The sequence below is a fragment of the Pristis pectinata genome, chromosome 23, assembly GCF_009764475.1.
Source record: "Pristis pectinata isolate sPriPec2 chromosome 23, sPriPec2.1.pri, whole genome shotgun sequence".
Classification (NCBI taxonomy): domain Eukaryota; kingdom Metazoa; phylum Chordata; class Chondrichthyes; order Rhinopristiformes; family Pristidae; genus Pristis; species Pristis pectinata.
In genome coordinates, this window is record NC_067427.1 from 33,880,449 (window position 1) to 33,895,997 (window position 15,549).

The 15,549-nt window shown below is 43.1% G+C and overlaps 1 protein-coding gene across 7 annotated transcripts in view; it reads right to left on the reverse strand.

Moving 5' to 3' along the window:
• The window catches only part of LOC127582227 (histone-lysine N-methyltransferase EHMT1-like), a 193,079-nt gene that overhangs the window by 66,209 nt on the left and 111,321 nt on the right, over positions 1-15,549 (reverse strand). For 6 of the 7 annotated variants that reach the window (XM_052037349.1, XM_052037351.1, XM_052037353.1 and 3 more), the window contains 5 exons: positions 15,395-15,540; positions 13,391-13,534; positions 11,611-11,834; positions 9,315-9,503; positions 6,238-6,320 (listed from right to left, as the gene is read on the reverse strand). In XM_052037349.1, the coding sequence (XP_051893309.1) occupies positions 6,238-6,320; positions 9,315-9,503; positions 11,611-11,834; positions 13,391-13,534; positions 15,395-15,540 (786 nt within the window). The remainder of the gene's footprint in view (positions 1-6,237; positions 6,321-9,314; positions 9,504-11,610; positions 11,835-13,390; positions 13,535-15,394; positions 15,541-15,549) is intronic. The other variant, XM_052037350.1, reaches the window with a different exon arrangement.

Genomic DNA, 15,549 nt, shown 5'->3' on the forward strand with positions numbered 1-15,549 from the left:
GTCGTTACACAAACCCACGCCCAGAACCAGTGATACGGTCCCCAGGGTTCGCAGGCTGTGCTAGCCGTTGCTTAGGAGGTCGGCCTCTGCGTCACAGTGTTGGGACCTCAACCGGTTGTTGTAGATCTAAATGGGCCGGTTTGAGGCGGTCCGTCCTGAACACCTCTTCCTTGCCCCCGATGTCCAAAATAAAGGTGGACCCATTATTCCTGATGACCCAGAACGGCCCCTCGTATGGTCGTTGCAACGGTGCCCGGGGTGTGCCCCTGTGAACGAAAACGAACTTACAGTCTCGTAGTTCCTTGGGCTCACAGGATGGGGCTTGATCGTGCCGCAAAGTGGGAATCGGTGCCAAGCTGCCGAGGCTCTCGCGCAGTCTTTCCAGGACTGCCGTGGGTTGTTCCTCTTGGCCCCGGAGGGCAGGTATGAAATCCCCTGGGACGACCAGGGGCGCACCGTACACGAGTTCAGCTGACGAAGCGTGGAGATCTTCCTTGGGGGCAGTGTGTATGCCGAGCAGGACCCAAGGCAGTTCGTCGACCCAGTTAGGACCTTTCAGGCGGGCCATCAGGGCTGATTTCAGATGGCGGTGAGCGTTTGATTGAGCGTGGTAGGCCATGGTGGTGTGCAGCTGCGTCCCTAGCATGTTCACTAATGCAGACCAGAGGCTGGAGGTAAACTGGGTGCCCCTGTCTGAAGTGATGTGGGCCAGAACACCAAAACGTGAGATCCAAGTTGTGAGCAGCGCCTGGGCGCAGGAATCAGTCGTGATGTCGGATAGAGGGGTTGCCTCTGGCCACCTCGTGAACCGGTCCACGATGGTAAGGAGATACCGGGCTCCTCTTAAAACTGGCAGAGGACCAACGAGGTCGATGTGGATGTGGTCGAACCTTCTACGGGTAGGCTCCAACTGCTGTGGTGGGATCCTGGTGTGGCGTTGGATTTTTGATGTCTGGCAGTGCAGACAAGTCCTGGCCCACTCACTGACCTGTTTGTGCAGGCCATGCCAGACAAACTTGCTGGCGACCAGTTGGACAGTCGATCTGATGGACGGGTGCGCCAACCCGTGTACCGAGTCGAAAATGTGTTTCCGCCAGGCTGCAGGAACTATAGGGTGGGGCTGACCTGTTGCGATGTCGCAAAGGAGGGTCTGGTTACCTGGACCAACTAAAAAATCTTGGAGCTGCAGGCCCCAGACTGTGGTTCTATAGCTGGGCAGCTCGTCGTCGGCTTGCTGTGCGTCAGCCAAGGCCATGTAGTCGACGCCCAGGGACAGGCTGTGGATGGTCTGTCTGGAAAGCACGTCAGCAACAACATTGTCCTTTCCGGAGACATGTTGGATATCCATTGTGAATTCGGAAATGTAGGACAAATGTCGCTGCTGACGAGCTGACCAGGGATTGGAGACTTTGGAGAAGGCGAAGGACAAAGGCTTATGGTCAGTGAAAGCAGTGAAAGGCCTGCCTTCTAAAAAGTACCGGAAATGCCGGACCGCCAGGTACAGCCCTAGAAGTTCCCAATCAAAAGCGCTGTATTTCAGTTCGGGTGGCGTAAGGTGCCTGCTGAAAAATGCCAAGGGTTGCCAATGGCCTTCGACTAGTTGTTCCAGTACCCCACCAACCACGCTGTTGGATGCGTCCACCGTGAGGGCGGTTGGGACATCTGTCCTAGGGTGTACCAGCATCGTGGCATCTGCCAGGGCGTCCTTGGCCTTAACAAAGGCAGCCGCAGCCTCGTCGTCCCAGGCGATGTCCTTACCCTTGCCAGACATCAGCGAGAACAAAAGGCACATGATACGGGCTGCTGCAGGGATGAACTGATGGTAAAAGTTGACCATCCCCAGGAATTCCTGTAGGCCTTTGACCGTGTTGGGACGGGCAAAATGGCGGATAGAGTCTACCTTGGCAGGTAGGGGTGTTGCTCCTTCGCTGGTGATTCTATGGCCGAGGAAATCGATAGAGTCGAGTCCGAATTGGCACTTGGCCGGGTTGATAGGCCAACATCACGGAGACAGGAGTACAGTTGGCGGAGGTGGGAAAGGTGTTCTTGGCGGTCACGGCTGGCGATTAGTACGTCATCTAAGTAAATGAACACGAAGTCCAGGTCACGGCCTACCGCGTCCATCAGCCGCTGGAAAGTCTGCGCAGCATTCTTAAGGCCGAACGGCATTTGAAGGAATTTGAAGAGGCTGAATGGAGTGATAAGCGCAGTTTTGGGGACGTTGTCAGGGTGGACCAGGATTTGGTGGTATACCCGGACAAGGTCCACCTTGGAGAAGATGCGGGCCCTGTGTAGGTTCGCCGCGAAGTGCTGGATGTGAGGGACAGGGTAGCAGTCCAGGGTGGTGGCGTCATTCAGCCTGCGGTAGTCGCCGCAGGGCCTCCACCCGCCGGTGGCTTTGGGGACCATGTGCAGGGGGGAGGTCCAGGGGCTGTCTGACCTGCAAACGATCCCCAGCTCCTCCATGCGGCGGAGCTCTTCCTTTGCCAGGCAGAGCTTGTCTGGAGGTAGTCGTCGTGCTCGGGCACGAAGGGCTGGCCCTGTGGTAATGATGTGATGCCGCACCCCATGTTTGGGCATCGAATTTATAAACTGTGCCAAAACCGATGGGAACTCAGCTAGGAGTTTGGTGAACTCGTTGCCAGACAGGGAAACTGAGTCCAGGCGCGGGGCTGGTAGGCTGGCTTCTCCCAGGGGGTAGGTTTGGAAAGTTCTGGAGTGTACTTGCCGCTTCCCCCGCAGGTCAACAGGCTGTGGGCCTGAAGGAAATTGGCTCCCAGGAGTGGCTGGGCGATGGCGGCAAGTGTAAAGTTCCAGGTAAGACGGCTGTTGCCAAATTGTAATTGAACTGTACGGGTGCTGAAAGTCTGTATCGTTTTGCCGTTTGCGGCTTTGAGTGCGGGATCCTGTTGCCTGCTACCAGTGTTGCGGCTGGTCGGGGGCAAAATACTGACCTCTGCTCTGGTATCAACGAGGAAATGACGCCCGGACTGCTTGTCCCAAATGAATAGGAGGCTGTGTTGGCGGCCAGCTGCCGTAGCCATCAGCAGCGGCTGGCCCTGGCATTTCCCTGAAACTTGCAGGGTGGGCGGCATCAACGGGCCTCCGCACCCCACCTCTGGTGGTAGAAACACAGCTGGTCGTCAGTGTTGTTGTCCGTGTTTCCGGGGTGTGGTCGCTCGGTTGCTAGGACTGGTTTAGGTAGGCATTGGGCCCACGGTCTGGCGATTTAGCCGACGGACGACCCGCTCTCACGTTTGGCCTTCCACAGGACATCTACCCGGGTGGCTACCTCACGTGGGTTGCTGAAATCGGCATTGGCCGACAGCAGGTGAATGTCGTCAGGTAGTTGTTCGAGGAAGGCCTGTTCGAACATGAGGCAGGGCTTGTGTCCCTCAGCCAAGGCCAGCATCTCGTTCATCAGGGCCAATGGGGATCTGTCCCCCAGGCCGTCGAGATGAAGCAGGCGGGCAGCGCACTCACGACAGGAGAGGCCGAAGGTCCGAATTGAGAAGGTCTTTGAAAGCCGGGTACTTGCCTTCCTCGGGAGGAGACTGGATGAAGTCTCTGATCTGGGCAGCTGTCTCCTGGTCCAGAGAGCTGACCAAGTGGTAGTACTTTGTAGAGTCGGAGGTGATCTGCCGAAGTTGGAATTGTGCTTCGGCCTGGTTGGACCAGACGCGGGGCCGAAGCGTCCAAAAGGTGGGCAGCTTGAGTGCCACTGCGCTGGCTGCTGCGTTGTCGTCCATTGTGTGGGTCCAAAATCCGTTTGGACCATCGGGGTCACCAACGTAGCAGCTGCTACCGCGATGTGAAAGTAAGACACTAGTCGATGAGCTGCAGAACAAAAGTGATTTATTCTCCCTCCTTGCGCAGGTCTTTTAAGAGGGACGATTCCCGACCACAATGAAAACGGAAATGACGTATGTGCTACGTCATCAAACTTTTCCCGCGTGTGGGTTCTCCCCGTCTCTCAGGGAAGACGAAGGCCCAGCGCCATCTTGGGCCTCGCCGCTCCGACGACGCGCGACCCGACTGCCGAGCCAGTTCGCTTGTTTGGACAGTGAGTCGCTACAAGAAATTATTAAATGTTGGTGTGCAAAGGAATTACAATACCTCTATACACAATGAGTTAATTAGCAAATACTGCAAGAAATTAGGAAGACAAATGGAATACAAGAGTAACAAGTCTCGGTGCAATGTGTTTTATCAAGATCACACAAGGGATATTTTGTGCAGTTTTTGTCTTTATCTCTAAGGATACACTTGACTCAGTGTTGATGCAACAAAGGCTCATTGGATTGATTCCAAGATAAGAGAACTGACCTAGGAGAGATTGAGAAATATGAGCCAATACTCAGTGAAGTTTGGGAAAAATAAAACTTAATCTCCTTTAAATATGTAGATTCTTTCAGGACTTCACAGGAACTGAGAGGCTGTTTTCTTAACTGCAGAAGGATCAATGATTAAGAGGCACAAAGTATTGGCTTCAAAAAACCAAGGATCATTGGCATTACCCCCACCAAACAGATGTAAATGTAAGTTGCTAAATCTGAGATGAGATGTTTGGATTCTAAGATATTACAATTGTGCAGGAAACTGAACTTGAAGCTGCTCCAATATTTCATGCTTACCTGAAGAGTATTTCCCAACTTCATTCCAGAATGGTCTGGCTCAAACTTTTAGCCTATATCCCTGATCTAAGATTCACCAACCAGTGCAAATAATTTCTCTCTACATCTGACTGAATCTTGAAAAATTCAATCAAATCATCCCTTAAGTTTTTAATTATCAGGAAATACAACCTTGGTTTGTGCAAAGTCTATTCATAAGTTAACCCCTGGAGTCCACTTATTTTCTTCTTTAAAATGTTTGACTTATGTTAACAATTATAAAGCAGTCTGATAGTTAATCAGTCTATTGCTCAAGAGGGAGTGCATCTCTGAAGCAGTATTCTCAAACTGGTCTAGAAGGTGGAGGGTTACTATGTGGTCCATAACCTGATCATTGTTGTCATTAGTCACATTCTGAAGAACTCCATGAAATGTTCTAGACGGTACTCTCTCCCATGTCAACATCAGCATCTTAAGATGCAGTGACCAGAATTATACCATGAATTTCAATGTGATCCAAGGTTCCGTACACCTGTACATGACTTCTGAACCCTTGTTTTAAAACAACATTTAAATGACCCTGATATACCGGAGGCCCAAGTCGCTTTGAGTCTCCACTGCATTTAACATTACACTATTTAAAAACTGCTCATATTCTATTTACTTCAAAACAGATGACTTCACACTTTGGTTGAAATCCATTTGGTATAGCTTTGCCCTTTCATTAAATCTACTAATATTATCTGGTAATTTCATCTCTCCATCTAAATGAAACAAGGACAGAGAACAGAAGCAAGAGGCCACCACTGGTCCCTCCTGCCTGCTCTGCTACTTAATAAGACGATAGCTGATCTTTTACCTCAGCACTACTTTCCTGCACTAATACAATATCCCTTGATTGCATTAATACCAAAAAATCTGCTGTTTGCTTGAAGGTATTCAGTAAGTCAGCATTCAGTCCTCTTGGGCTAGTGAATCCAAATATCCACATCCTCTGAGTACGGAAATTTCTTCTGATTTCAGTCCTGAATGCCCAGTTCTTTATTTTGAGACAGTGACTCTTGGTTCTAAACACCTCAGCCAAGTAGAATCTGCTTTTGTACTCAGATCCTCTGACAATAACTTTTTTTTGCCTTCCTCACCAGAACACACAGGCCCCACTGAACACCAATACCTTTCAATCTCTCACCACTTAACCAATACAGAATCTGCCTTCCTGATTTTTTTATATATACCAAAGTGGATGACTTCACATATTTCCACATTATATTCCATCTGCTATGCCTTTGCCAATTCACCTAGCTTGTTTCTGTCCCCTTGCAGCCTCTCTGCATCTTTCTCACAGTCTGCACTGCCAACAAACTAGGATATTTTAAAAGGGTATACATCAACTTGGATCTGAATCATTCTTTCTTACATAACTTCTTCAAAATTTGTATTTCAGTTTTCTATTTTAGAAGCTTTTAAACTCAAAGACAGATTGTAGCAGCTCTGGAATGCAACTGGATGGAATAACAGCTAGTTATACCCCCCTCCAGCATGTCTCTAAAGATACAAGGTCCTTCCATCAACTTTATAGGTGTTTTGCTATATATTCTATATTTAGATGCACAAAGAAACTTACCCAGCATTAGAAGAACTTTCTGCATCTCCCCCTGCTTTGCAGAGATATATAATTGCTTTGGATGAAACCGCAACTTCTTGGGTCTGTTCGAACAAAAGGATTTGAATCTTAGAATCATAGAGGCAAGCAGCACAGAAGCAGGCTCTCTGGCTCACCCTGTTCATGCTCATCAGCAGGTACCTATACTGATCCCATTTAACAGCATTTGATACATAGCCTTCTATGCCATGGCAATTCAAGAGCTCGTCCAGATGCTTCTTAAATGTAAAGAGAGTACCTGCCTCCACATCTTTTTAGGCAGTGTGGTCCAGTCCAGATTAAAGAAAGAATATATTGTTAAAGAAAAATGTATGTTTACTACTGGCCCAGATTTAGAGGGAGAATTACGGCAACTGTGCAACCAGTACCACCCCCGCCCCACCCCAACTCCCTATGGATGCTAGGTGGAGAGTATGTTATATTCAAAAGTGGAAGTATTTAAAAATATTTTGTTTTCTCTTTTATGTTTATTAACTTATGTAAATGCTTTAGGTTTGATTTTTAAGATTTACTTTTTTTTTTAAAATGTCTCAGAAATGTTCAACATTTAAAATAATTTAAAAGCTTGACAGTATGGCTTCAGAATGGAGCACCAGGTGGTGTTGTGATGTCAGTCAAATTTCTGGGCAAGGCTTGTTCTAACCACTCCACTTGATGCACCTGACAAGACAGAAGGCCTTTTTGATGTGTGGGAGTTTGCAATGGAAAATCCTCTCAGCTTTTTCTGAAAGTTCCCAACAGGAAGACTACCAAAGTGAGGTCAGTGTGCTCATCAATACCATTTCTCTGAATCCAAAAAAAAACTTTTCTGTGGCAAACAGAAAATGCTGGAAACATGCACCAGAAACGATGAAGGTCTTTGACCTGAAATGTTAATTCTTTTTCCACAGATGCTGCTTGAACTAAGTGTTTCCATCAATTTTTGTTTTGTTTCAGATTTCCAGACGCTGCAATCTTCTTTCATCTTCCGTTATTTCAATCAATTTGTGAGTTTGATGTGGAGAATTTGCTTGACCAAACCAAAACAAAATTATTCAGAATGAGCCAGAAGGAGAACAATGGTCATGGGCTGGCAAAGTTTCATCTGAGTGGCTGTGGAGGAGAACGGATCAAGCATTGAGTAGCTCAGACTGTTCAATGTAGGGGAGAGGCGAGGCAGATGATGGGAGGTTCAGTCTGACAACTGAGGCAGAGACAGAGATGGGGGGATAGAGGACATAAACAGGAGGTGGGGTTTGAGACCATCAGTTAAGACCTGCTTCTACATTCTCATGGGGTTCATTAGCAAGATGGAATTGGAATTATTATTGTCCCATGTACCGAGGTACAGTGAAAAACTTGTTTTGCATAGTATTCATTCAGATCAATGCATTACACAGTGCATCGAGGTAGCACAAGGTAAAATAATAACAGAATGCAGAACAAAGTGTAACAGCTATGGAGAAAGTACAGTGCAGGTAGACAATAAGGTGCAAGGTCATAATGAGGGAGATTGCGAAGTCAAGAGTCCATCTTATTGTACTAGGGAACCGTTCAATAGTCTTATAACAGTGGGACAGAAGCTGTCCTTGAGCCTGGTGGTACGTGTTTTCAGGCTTTAGCATCTTCTGCCCAATGGGAAAGGGGAGAAGAGAGTATGTCTGGGGTGGGTGGAGTCTTTGATTATGCTGGCTGCTTTACGGAGGCAGCGAGAAGTATAGACAGAGTCCATGGAGGGGAGGCTGGTTTCTGTGATGCGCTGAGCTGTGTCCACAACTCTCTACAGTTTCTTGCAGTCACGGGCAGAGCAGTTGCCATAAATAGCTGTGATGCATCTGAACAGGATACTTTCTATGGTGCATCAATAAAAATTGGTGAGGGTTGACAGGGACATACCAAATTTCTTTAACCTCCTGAGGAAGTAGGCACCGGTGAGTTTTTTTTAGCCGTGGCGTCTACATGGTTGGAGCAGGACATGCTACTGGTGATGTTCACTCCTAAGAACTTGAAGCTCTCAACCCTCTTGACCTCAGCACTGTTGATGTAGACAAAAGCATGTGCACCGCTCCCCCCCTTCCTTAAGTCAATGACCAGCTCTTTTGTTTTGCTGACATTGAGGGAAAGGTTGATGTCATGACACCATATCACTAGGCTCTCTATCTCCTTCCTGTACTCTGGCTATTTGTTATTCAGCCCACTACGAGGTGGGCCAAATGAAGTTCGTACACTATATAATGTCACTATGCATTCTCAGAAGCCTCAATGCACTAGTTGGCCTTTTGTTGGTCAAACAACAATTGATCTTTTATTCCGACTTGAAAAGTGCCCCTCCAAGATCAAAAGGTACGGCACCCTTGATTAAATTTTCCAGGATTACCGCTTTACTTTTTATCCCCTCCCACTTCATGAACTGACTTTCACTGGTTTCAGTCATCTAATGCAAATCTTTGGAGACAGTGCTGTGGGCACTGTCATTAAATACAGTCAAGACTCGGATCTATACTATTTGGATTTTAAGAAAATTATGAGTGAATGCTAGTAGTAGTGAACAGGTTGGGAATTAAGTGGGGTGCTTTTCTTCACCCCATTGAATGTTATTGAATCTAGTCATTGGCATAACAAAATAATTTCATATTCTGCAAGAATTTAAAGCAATTCCAAAATCATTTTTAAAAACAGATATGGGGAAGATACAATATGTCATAATGTAAGCTGTGCAACTGAAGGAACTCCATGACTCCCAAGTTGTAAATTCCTGGACTGCTATCTGAGGCTTTAAAGGGACATCCCAGCTCATCATGTGGGTAGGGAACTGAGTGTAATAACCACTAATGTTATTTTTGTGCACCTGTAAATATTCATTTTCAGAGCAATGATGACACAGCTCTGTCCGCATAATGTCAAAGAAATTGTATCCCTAGAGAAAATATATCAACATCACTTCAGAATTTTCAGAACTGCTAGATTTTTTGTTGTTTCAAGTCAGTAATTTAGTCAATTTTTTAACATATTGCATTTAAATTTTGTTGCATCATAACCCATCCTTTTTGGATCCTTACCTCTCTGTATCAAGAGCAATAAGAATACTTTCCATTGTCTCTTTCCCAGGCCCAGTTGGCAGACCTGTAACTGGTAAGATTGCTCCAGATTTCAAAGTAGTGGAGGGGCCATATATGTCTGAACTATCAGCCACCTTGGACATGGCACTTTCAGCCTTACTTTCCATTGACATTCTTATCCGAGCACTGCTGTAAAAAGTTGAAATTCATACGAACTTAATAAAAGTTAATTATTGTACCAAATGGTGATTCCAACAAAGATTATATTTCTAATGGCCACAGTTCTGAAAACACTTAATACTACTTGAAGTGGACTGTGTCAACTTGAACATGCAAAATGAACATTTCTGAAAGTATAATTTACAAATAAAACTGAAATCTTGACTAATTTACCAAAAAAATTTTGATATCAGACTCCTCAAGATCATCAGCTACACATCTCCATTCACTGTTTCCAAAAAGTAACATTGCTACAGAAAAACTAACAATTAAATGAAACAGTGTGCCATCATCGAACTTTAAATTAGCAATCCAAGTAAACAGCACCAAGTTTTAAATTATGAAAGAGGCAAGAAATGTATGAATTCAAAGGGGACAAAAAAGTTAAATCACAATATTCCATAAGCAAAATAAAAACATAAAAGGGATACAAATTGCTAAAATTAGCTTATAATCAAAGAACTTATCTCCAACAAAAATCATAAAACTTGACAACGAAAGTAGTAGCTTCACCCTTGCCGCATGATAATATTTCTAGTCTTGAGATAGATAGTCAGTAAGTCATATAAAAGATTCTAACTTAAAGATCAATTAATATCAAATCCATTTTGATATTAACAGATTGCAGTTGAAGTAACTGTCTTAATACATTTAAGAACAGCAATTAAATTTTATTCAAAAAGAAATTTTAATCAAAAAGTCACAGCATGGAAACAGGCCCTTCAGCCCAATACATCCATGCTGACCATGATGTCTATCTGAGCTAGGCCCATTTGCCTGCATTTGGACCATATCCCTCCAACCTTTTCTATCCTTGTACCTGCCCAAATGTCTTTTGCAGCTTATCTGGCAGCTCATTCCATATACCCACTACCCTCTGTTTTAAAAAGTTGCCCCTTGGGTCCCTTTTAAAATTTTCCCCTCTCACCTTAAACCTATGCCCTATAGTTTTAGACTCTCCTACACTGGGTAAAAGATTAAACATTCACCCTATCTATGCCCCTCATTATTTTACAGACTTCGATAAGGTCACCCCTCGGCCTCCTACGCTCCAGGGAAAACAGCCCCAGCTTATCCAGTCTTTCATAACTCAAACCCTCCAGTCCCACTAACTTCCTTATGGATCTTTTATGCACCCTTTGCAGCTCAATGACATTGTTAATGACCAGAACTGCACAAAATGCAAGAGTGATCCACTTGAAAATTATTACCCAAGGTAAAATACTACATGTGCTGGAAACCTGGAATAAAAGCTGAAAATGTTGGGACTACTCTGTAGGTCAGGCAGTGTCTACAGGAAAAGGAACAGTGTTACTGCTTCAGGTTATGACCTTCCATCACAACTAAGGAAAGATCAGTGACCTGAAGCATCAATTATAAATATTGAGTACTTTCAGCCTGTATTTCATATTTCCAACATCTGCAGTATTTTTGCTCCTGGAGTAATAATTTTCAAGCCCTTCCTACCAAAATTTAGTTTTTTATTAAATTATTGCCCATCCCCAATTTCTTTGCAATGGTTTGCCAGGGATTTCAGAATGCAATTCAGAGGCAACCTATGGCCATGGGCCAGGTGACACACATCAGCAAAACAATACAATGAAGGCAGATCTCCTTCCTGGTTTAACATTAGTGGATGTTTACCACAATCCAACAGATTTATGGTCACCATTAACGACATTAGCTACTTAAATTCCAGAAATATTCACCTGAATTTAAATTCGCTAGCCACCAAGGTGGGATTTGAATTCACGTCTCCAGATCAATAGTCCAAGCTTCTAGATACTTATACAGTAACATCTAGTTATACATCTCACAAAAAATGGTGTAACAAAAACACCGAGCTGAATTTAACAATGTCAACAAGGCCAAAAACACACCTTTAATTTTATCAAGGCTTTTAAATTAATAAAAATAGTTTCTGCTCCAAATTTCAGATTCAAAGTTGACATACGTTTCATTGCGTGATGTTCATCATCAACCATTGAAGCAACTGATGATCTGTCACATCAACAGATTGTAAATGCTGACAATTATTTTCAGCAAGAGTGCTATCAGCTCACTAAAGGGGACTCACCTTGCTGTTGTAGTGTCTGCTTTTCCATTCACAGCAACAATCTTCTCCTGTGTTGGAAGAGGTACCATAGAGGTAGTGTCTGCTTTTGCTATTGTAACTTCCTTTGCTTGAGCAGTATCTTCACCACAATGTGGGCAGAAAGATAACCCATTCATGTGCGATGCACAGTTCTTGTGAAAACGGTGGGAAATGGTACTATCAGGCTGGCATTCCATGAACGTTCCCTGGAAAAGGCATCTTAATTTAACACATACCTTTTCTAACAGACAAGAAATTGAGCATAATTGTATTGTTATTTTTGATCTCCCATGATGATAAGTGAGTGAAGGGGCTGACACCCGCATCTTCCCAAGCTCTTAAATAAACAAAATTAACGATAGCACTGACCATTCTATTCTAAATATTCATAAGTTCTCACTTGCAAGACATACGAGTTTAACTAATCCTGGTTGAAATAGAAAATTGACTACAGGAATTCTTAGTTTTGAACCCAGTTATCCCATGCCATGTAAAGCAATAGTTTTACTATTCTGAATTTCTAGGAAATCATCCTGTATAAATAATTCTTTGGAGATTAGACTGGTGTAAACAAATCAACCACCATAGGAGTTGCAATAAAGAATTCACTATACTCAAGGTTGTTTTCTAACTATAGCTGAGAACGAATGTAATGTCACATCCACAATCAGCTATATGGAAATAATTAATAAGGAAAATAGATCAAAATTGTTACAACTTGGTCTAATCCTTCAACAATAAGTTTATCTCTGATTACTTCTGGCGCATCTAAATAGCATTCCCCACTTATTAAAGATTGTTTTTCTCTACTTGTGAAGAAATTACATTCCTAACAACAAAAATGGAGAGCTATATCCCCAAATAAGTTAATGCATAAAAGGATTTGACAACTGAACAGTAAGTTAAACCTAAATAGCTCTGTCACTACTACCAATAAGTCAAGGCAGCCATTTAGCTTGAAGTCTCATGTGCCATCTGGTGGGCAATCAATACGAACTTCCCACAAAGAGTGCCTAAGCCACTTGTCGACTCCACTACATTGCAAAGAAACAGAAACCAGGCTATTTTGTTTCCTTTTTTGGAAATAAAGCAAGAAATTAATTCTAAATACTCATTTACAAAGAGCTAATCCAGTTACTTGAAAATAAACAAAATTTATACATTGAATGAAAAACACGATGGTGCTGGAGGAACTCAGCAGGCCAGGCAGCATCCGTTGAGGAAAGCAGGCGGTCATCATTTCGGTTCAGGGCCCTTCTTCAGGACTGAAGATAGGAAAAGGGGAAGCCCAATATATAGGAGGGAAAAGCAGAGCAGCGATAGGGGGACAAAAGAGCGGAGGCGGATTGAGCACAGAGAGGTGATAGGTAGGTGCAGGTAAGAGAGAGTGATAGGATGTTGCGGGGAGGGGAGAGCAGATCCACCAGGGGATGGGTCAAAGGTAAGAGAGAGGAAAAAAAGGGGCTACGAAAGGGAAGAAGAAGAGAAGCAGCATGGGCTGTGGGGAGGGATTACCTAAAGTGGGAGAATTCAATATTCATGCCATTTATACACTTTCAATCAATAAATTATGAACATGCATATCATTTTTTTGTGGCTTTCAAGTTAACCTGCTACAGGAAAAAGATCATCATGTTGCACACATCACATGATACTTCCACAAATTTTATCCAATGTTAAATACTCACTTTGAGTTTTAAAGCCAAGGAAAAAAAATGTTGCGATATTTGTCCTTATCTGCTTTGAGACTTTCTATACTTACAGCAGTGCAAAAATATCCACATCCTGGGCAACACTGATGTTTAACCATCCGGGATCTATGGTCCTCACATAACACCATTAGTTGCACCTTATTGGAAGGTCGCATCAACTCTTGCTTGATTACTGTGTTAATGCAGCTACTTAACTGGAAGAAACATTTATTCAATCAGTTACTGATTTACAGAGTTAACTCTAAATTGATTACCAATGAATTAATTTTAAACCAGCAACATTGCATTGCATGCAGATAGACAGATCTGAGTATCATGAGAGGTGCCACCTTTCGGATGAAGCATTTGACCAAGGCACCTCTGTCCCTCAGGCAGCAAAGACATTATTCTGAAAAGGAGCTTTGGCCTTAGTCATGAAGAGACACAGCAGGTAAACAGGTGCTTTGTCCCACCAAGTCTGCACCGACCATCAACCACCCATTTATACTAATCCTACTTTAATCTTAATTTTTATCCTTCCCACATTCCCATCAGCTATTCCCAGATTCTACCACTCATCTATACACCAGGGGTAATTTACAGTGGCCAAGTAACCTGCTAAACCACATGTCTTGGATCGAGGGAAGAAACTGGAGGAGAACGTGCAAACTCCACGCAGACAGCCACACTACTGCCCTTATAACCATCTCCCTGGTATCCTGGACAATATTTATCCCTCAACTGACATCACAAAAATAGACTACTTATGGATCGTTGTATGAACTACAAAAAAGTAAAGGACATTAGCTAAAATTCAAGATTTTATCTATGATATGTTCATGAACTTGGTTATTCAAATTAAAGGGTGGGCAAAATAGCATGTGCACTGGAAGAAAGAAGGCAATAAAAACCTACTTACAAGCAAAGGAAACTTTGCCTGATAATTCTCAGTTATGTTAATTTTAAAGGTGTATTCTACGATGTAGGTCCTCAGTGAATCGCAGACTGGCAAACCATTCTTACACAAGTTAGATTAAGGTGGTGCCTTAATAAAAGTGATCTGTTTACCACCTGTGAAACTGCATTGAAGGGAACAGTAACAACATAAGAAATTCAGACCCAGGGTAGGTCATTCAGCCCCTTAAGCCTGTCCTGCCATTTAATGATCTGATCTGCTCCAGGCCTCATCTCCTCTTCTGTGTCAGTTTACCATCGGCATTAATTCCCTGATCTTTCAAAAATGTATCTACTTCTTTAAATGCCCCCGATAATCTACCCTACTCAGCATTACAGGCTCGAGAATTACACTACTGTTTAAATTGACATTCTTTGGAATGAACCAAATACAAATATGTGAACAGATAAACGGCTCCGAGCAGCTCCATTTGTTCTGTACATTGTTCACTTCCACATTTACATGTGGTATCCAATGCAAGGAACATTTAACAAGCCATTATCAAATGAAAAAACATGTTCAAATGTAACGCCCTTGTATCCAAAAGATCCAGCTTTAATTTTACAGAGTTAAATGATGTTTTTTAAGATGACAATATGACTACCTTCCACATGTGCACGTCTGTACATTATAAGAAACACATTTCCAAGTCAGCATATTTCAATACCAGTTTCTTTAAGCTGAACTAAATCCATGAACTAAAATTGTCATCAAGTGCCTTAATTTGTTTAATATATGGTTCACTTTAGTACTTACACATAACAGAAGAATATATTAATGTTATAGCTATGGCACTACATATCAAATAACCACTACAAAGGAAATATAGTACATACATTTCCTTTTGTCAAACCTAAACCCTAAACTAAATAGCTAAAAACAAGAACCCACAATATGCCTCAACTTACTATTTTTTATGAAAGTTAAAATTTACCATTCTAAAATGTAGTTCAAAAAAAGCATGCTTAATTTTTTTTTAAATTTTAGTTTTCATTGCAATTTCATCATAAAAAAGATTTCTCTATGATAACTAACTACACAGTTCAGTCCTAACAATCTATCTATTAACTTAAACCTGCCCAATTAATTACTTTCTCAAACTTAAGCAAGAGCTCCTTACCTCTTCATCTATGTTCTCAGTGGCCATACACTTATTGTTAGCCAGTTTAACTATCTCTCGGCTTTTTGGTGTTTCCATCCGACAGCTACAAAGAGGCAACTCCTGCAGCTTATCTAATTCCACTGAGTCGGAGCTTTGGGAAATACCTACATTGA